Source organism: Fragaria vesca, linkage group LG6 (genome assembly GCF_000184155.1).
Source record: "Fragaria vesca subsp. vesca linkage group LG6, FraVesHawaii_1.0, whole genome shotgun sequence".
NCBI classification, from domain to species: Eukaryota; Viridiplantae; Streptophyta; class Magnoliopsida; order Rosales; family Rosaceae; genus Fragaria; species Fragaria vesca.
The window spans coordinates 10,747,937-10,754,091 of NC_020496.1; the positions used below are offsets into that span (position 1 = coordinate 10,747,937).

At 38.5% G+C, this 6,155-nt stretch overlaps 2 protein-coding genes and 1 non-coding gene across 3 annotated transcripts; 2 read left to right on the forward strand and 1 right to left on the reverse strand.

Moving 5' to 3' along the window:
• Nucleotides 1-2,372: 2,372 nt before the first annotated feature.
• Nucleotides 2,373-2,446, forward strand: TRNAN-GUU. The gene has a single exon. It is a non-coding gene; the product is annotated as a tRNA-Asn (tRNA).
• A 127-nt stretch (nucleotides 2,447-2,573) lies between these two features.
• Nucleotides 2,574-4,042, forward strand: LOC101311105. The gene is made up of 6 exons (XM_004302832.1): nucleotides 2,574-2,846; nucleotides 2,956-3,066; nucleotides 3,155-3,211; nucleotides 3,337-3,399; nucleotides 3,694-3,756; nucleotides 3,872-4,042. Exons 1-6 carry the CDS (start codon nucleotides 2,625-2,627, stop codon nucleotides 3,953-3,955), a joined length of 600 nt encoding a protein of 199 aa, XP_004302880.1. The 5' UTR covers nucleotides 2,574-2,624; the 3' UTR covers nucleotides 3,956-4,042.
• A 454-nt stretch (nucleotides 4,043-4,496) lies between these two features.
• LOC101310813 (aquaporin TIP2-1-like) lies at nucleotides 4,497-6,146 on the reverse strand. The gene is made up of 3 exons (XM_004302831.1): nucleotides 5,930-6,146; nucleotides 5,390-5,640; nucleotides 4,497-5,082 (listed from the first exon to the last, which is right to left on the reverse strand). Exons 1-3 carry the CDS (start codon nucleotides 6,054-6,056, stop codon nucleotides 4,714-4,716), a joined length of 747 nt encoding a protein of 248 aa, XP_004302879.1. The 5' UTR covers nucleotides 6,057-6,146; the 3' UTR covers nucleotides 4,497-4,713.
• Between the last annotated feature and the right edge of the window lie 9 nt (nucleotides 6,147-6,155).

Here is a 6,155-nt window from a genome sequence, read left to right on the forward strand (position 1 = left end):
GTTCGTTTTCTTGTCTTTGGAAAAACTATGTTCGATCTTTCGTCCCTAAAATAGTCTACTTGAGAAGTTGGGTATTCCTTCTTAAGAGGACACTAAATTAATAATTAATATATGCAAATAAATTTTGTGAATTTTGTTTTAGAATTCTATTCAAAATCAAATAGGTTAATAAAAATACATGGTGGAAAATATTAGGTTTAAAATGATGATATGGCATGTGCCACATCATTTGGTATAGAGTTTTTGTATGAATTTTTGGTGTCTCTAGCATTTTCCTTTTAAATATAATGTATGATGTCACTAATCCGTCGTCTTAATTTTCATGTTGACTGTAGGTATTAGTCGTATTACTATAATCAGTATAATGTGGCTGCTACAAGGATTTCTCAGCATATTGAGATAGGGAATGAGGATGGGTGTTGCTTCTCAGAATTTGTATGCCTCTGATTATGGATGCATGCACTGCACTAACAAATTTATGATCAAACGTGCACCGATATTTCTTCACAAGGTACAAACTCTCATGTGAAGAAAGATATAATGCATTACAATAATTCAAACAATAATAATGGTACAAATGATACAGCTTTTACCCAACTCTGACATTAGAATATATTGGAAAAAGATGATCACATTCCAACGGGGGAGAGGGAACATTGTTCAAGGTGATGATGGCTAAGCTATGGAGGGATTGAAGGCTAACAATGTCTTCTTGCATGAGTCACTAGTGTGACGGAAAACATATCTTAGAGCAAGTTCGAGTGGCATGGGCCTTGAAACTGAGGTGATAGAGAAGGTGAATGTGGTGCTAGCATACGAACTGGTGTCGGCCACCATGGAACAGCAAGAGTGTACAAGCCATCAAATTGGTAAAAAACATTTTCAGCAACCGTCGACCATGTCCCTGTACGGATATTACACTTAATGATTATGTCTTTCTTTCTCCGGATACTTCTGACCAGATACAAAATATCATCATCATCTGGATCGAAACCTAAAATTGTGACCCCCGCATCAAAACTAGAAATCATCTCTTCATTCAGTGTACAAACCCTCCTCTGATCCAGACGCACTCTATAGATTTCTTCAACATCCAAGTCCGCAATATATAAATCATATGTTTCTATATCATACTCGTATAACCGCATACACCCTTTGTACACCCCTAAAGGCGGAAAATAAAAGCCCCTCATTAGACCCTAATGCTATGAAACAACAGTTGTTGTGATCAATAATAACACCACCATTAGTACTGCTGCTCGTACTAGACAAATTAGTATTATTGCTGCGGTTGATTGTGAACGGATTAATTCCAATGAGAAAATCCTGCTCATCACCATCTGTACTATGACCACCCCAATATAGCATTCCCTTGTTAGCATAGCTTATGGAAGCATTAATGAAATCAAAACAAAAGGCTGTCGTGGACGATACAATTGTCTCTATCCAATCACTGGTCTCAGAAGAGAAGATCTGCACTTTAAATTCATTCAAAAGTGTGTCCCCCTGATCCTCGGGACAAATTAATCTCACCACCCTGTACCTATACTCAGCATTGAGATGGAAGATACTTCCTCCCTGATCATCTGACCTACAGTCATAGTAGGGATGATCGCAGATGAATCCTACAAGCGTGCAAGTGTAGACTTGAGGGGGTGGAGGAAGAGCAACCCATTGTACTGTGGATGGATTGCAGATGAAGTAGTCTCGTTGATGAAACTTACTTGCGCAGCACAGAATTAAGTCATTGTAGCTGCCTTGAATAACTGGTTTTGTTTTCAAACCATGACAGCTCATGAGTCTTTCGAACAATGGAGTTAGCGGCTCAGTTGAAGATGACAATCTACCCAGGAATTCAACTCCACTTCTGTGCAGCAGAGAATGTTTTAACTGGTAAATGCTTATCACTTTTGAGACTCACAAAGCCGCCAATAAAAGAAGGATGGGACATGAGATTGCACCAACGTTTGGAAACACGCTTGCATTGAGTAACAGATTTATAGCAATCAAGTCGATAAAGGATTTCAACTAATGCATCATCAGGGAGATCATTGATACTAGTATTCATGAATTTTGATCTTGGAGACGGTTGATTATAATCTGAGACTGGTAGTGAAGAAGAAAACTGGGATCTCCTTTTAGTATCACAGCTTCCCATGTTACATATGCAGATCAAAGACAGAGAGAGTTCTTCCAAAGAGTCTAAGACTGATCGATGAATATGATCAGAGGGGACAGATCGGTGGTTGTGTTCCCAAAGACAAAGGTAACCTAACCTAGTATTTATGCTTAACAATCCTAGTCCATATAGGTTTAGAAAATCAAGCTCGGGATGCTATATATATATTTGGTTCTGTTTTGTATTGCAAGAAGCTGGAATAGCTCAGTTGGTTAGAGCGTGTGGCTGTTAACCACAAGGTCGGAGGTTCGAACCCTCCTTCTAGCGCTTTTTCTGTTAATTTAGCTAATATATTTTCTGGCACAGATATTTCATTTCAGATAAGGTAATTCTTAAGCCACCACACATCAAATGCTATAAAATCCAACTCAAATCCAATTCATCAGTAGCAGCACAACTATATATCCTACCTGCAACTATATTTTTGTTCTTTCCAAATATCAAAATGGGTACTCTCCAGTTGAGCTCTTGTGGTTCATCATTTTGCTCACCCATCCCTTCCAACCTGATTAGTCACAACATTACCACCTCCCATTCAACTCCCAGCTCACTCACTTTCTCCAGAGGGAAAATCAGAGCTGTTACCACAGTCCCAAATAGTAGTGAACCTGCACAAGCCATTGAACCAGAACAGGAACCCCCTCTGGTTGATTTTGCATTTGTTAGCGTAAGTAGAGTCTTATCATATCGAGTTCATATAGATCATGAGTGGCATTGGTTTGTGCATGATGCCATTATTTACATATGTTATGATACTTTGTGTTTTCCTTTTATAGTCTGTGTTGCTACCTGATCAAACTCCGGATGTGCATCTTCGTCAAGCATGTGGAGGACAGAAGCTTAGGAATATAATGTTGGATGGAAATATTGAATTGTATGGACCATATGTAAGTTTCAATTCCCTAGTTCTTTAGGAATAGCATGTAGCTAGGATGATAATATGGACCAAATACTGACGTATATGTACATGTTCAGGCTAGACCTCTGCTGAATTGTGCTGGAGGAGGAACCTGTGGAACATGTATGGTGGAGGTGATTACTTAATTTACTTTTACAATTTATGATTTGTAATGCATAATTCCAATTCTCTGTTCTTTTAATGGAAGTAGTGAAACAATTCACTTGAGCTGATAAAGTCATCCATTTGTTGCTGCTAGGTTATTAAAGGAAAGGAGCTCTTAACACCTAGGACAGACAAAGAAAAGGAACACCTTCAAAAGGTATGATCTAATCCAAACTAAGTGAATATTGTTACTGATCATTTCATCATAAGTGCATTGCAAATATATACCAGGATTAAGTAATTGAAAACAACGTTAACGATGAGACTCGATCACATGCATACTAAAGCACAAAAATGCTTCCTCTGATTATGTAGAAACACTAGTTATATATATGGAAGGGAGATAGGATTTTGAGTTGTATGCGGATTGAAGCTATAAACTGCTGTTCAACTAAACTGCATCCATGTGTAGATGGTGGTATTTGTGCCTTAATTGATGAGCTTATTGCAGAAACCAAAGAACTGGAGACTTGCTTGCCAAACCACAGTAGGGAAACCTGACTCCAGAGGGCTGGTATGTGTCTCCTTCTTTCTGTATCTTTCTGGTTTTAAACAAATTAGATTGCCTAGTTTCTTTATCAACAAGGAATTAGTTTGGTTTAATTGTTTATTTTCTCATCTAATTGCAGGTTGTTGTTCAACAACTACCTGAATGGAAAGCACATGAATGGAAGTATGAGAATGTCCTAGTGAACCCTTCACAGTCCTCTTAAGACTTTGCTCTAATTTTCCCCTACCATTGTAAATTTTTAGATGAAGAGAATATTAAATTTCTAAATTATCTTTTTTCTTTTTCTGAATCAACTGAAAGTTTTCACTAAATTAGGTAATCGATTCCTTTGAAATCACTTCAGAAATAAAAGAGGGGTACAGATTGCCATTGCAAAAGCTGAAAAGAACAAAACAAGCTAGCTTGTGAGCCACATTGTTGGCTTAACTATAAGGATGAGTGAAATAAGAACCTGGCATCCCTTGAAGATGAAAGGTAATGTCATCATACACAGTTGTGCCTAACTATATCATGCCTGTAATTGTAGTGAACGCTTTAGGCAGTCGTGTTAACGAAATTCTTTGCCTTCTAGAAACCAAAAATATTTCAAGACTTGCCTGCTAAACCACAATTGGGAAACCTATCTATATATAGAGCTAGCTGTTCATGATTTCTCAATTTTATGTTCAGGGATCAACCTTATTTCTCTAAAGCCAATATGCATATGTCCACAGAAGGTCATCATATATTGACAGCATTTTCACCAACAACTACATTCATTTTCATTTCACATAGAAAAAGTGACCTACAAATGGGCTGTACAACAGCACAAGGGAAAGGGAGATTCAAAGCAGAGAAAATAAACAAATGAAAATTCGAAAACAAAAGGAAGCAAAAGCAAAAAATTGCTCTTCCTCCTTTTATTACAAAGCCATATAGGCTAGGCACTCATCCACCAATCTCAATTCTAGCTCAACCAAATCAATATTCACTAACTAAGGGTTGGTGCTCAGAGTGAATGTACACATTGCCATAGATAAGACCCGCAAGACCACCACCAATGAGGGGTCCAACCCAGTAGATCCAGTTGTCGGTGAAGTCTCCGCTGGCAACGGCGGGTCCAAATGATCGAGCAGGGTTCATTGACCCGCCGGAGAAGGGTCCTGCAGCCAAAATGTTGGCTCCAACAATGAAACCAATGGCAATGGGTGCAATTGTGCCTATTGCTCCCTTCTTGGGGTCAGCTGCTGTTGCATAGACAGTGTAAACCAAAGCAAATGTGATGATGATCTCAAACACAACTCCTTCGATGGCTCCAACTCCAGCAGACACAGTGTGGATAGGAATAGTCTGTAAAAGGAAATTTCATAGTCAGCTGCATTAACAATAGTTTCACTAATTTATAGAACTTAACTTACTGAACTAAAGTACTCAACAAATTTTTTGGTGTTGATCTTGTACTTAAGTCAAAAGTTACATCATTTTAATTAGACTTCATAGTTACCTTTCTAATATGGATCTCAAATACTCTAAAAGTCTCCACCCTTAAACCAACATATAGATAGTCTTATTTGAAATTCCTAACCTTAACAATTTTGAGTGATCGAAGGAAAAGACATCTACTTTTGGATCTGTTTAATGTTGAGGAATAACTTACCAAGCCTCCGGTGACGAACTTGAGAATGAAGCATGCTACAATGGCACCAGCAAGCTGGGCAATCCAGTAGAAGATTCCAGTGAGAATAGTGATTTGGCCACCAAGAGCCAATCCAAATGTGACAGCTGGGTTCACATGGCCACCAGAGATGTTGGCACCAACTGAAACTGCAACAAAGAGAGCAAAGCCATGGCAGATGGCAATGGCTACTAGTCCAGCAGGATCAAGAGCAGCATTGGATGTCAACTTGTCTGTAACGAATGAAGGCAAAACTTCAGAACTTAAACCTCACAAACAAGAAAGTTACTCTCTAGTCTCTAGTATGATCATGACTTCATTTTCTAATTTTATCCATAATTACGTGCTGTGAGGTTCTACACCTAGAACATGTTGCAAACAAAGGACTTACACAACATTTCGTTAGTCGTTCGCGTTACTTACATATTAATTCTGTTTTATTTGAAAGGAAGAGTAATATTTCAGTCTAAGCTAGATGATGCAGTTGATGAAAAGGGAGCTAGCTAGAAGAAAAGTACTAACTGTAAGCTATGGCTGAACCAACTCCGGCAAAAACGAAGAGCAAGGTTGAGATGAACTCAGCAAGGTAGGCCTTAAAGGACCCCAAACTGAAAGAATCATCAAACCTTCCAAATGCTATCCCTGCCATCTAGCTCGGAGAATAATCACAACTGTTGAAACTCCCTTGAAGGATATGAGGAGAAGAAGAGATAAGGATGCAGAAAGTTTCAGATAGCACATATGCCTT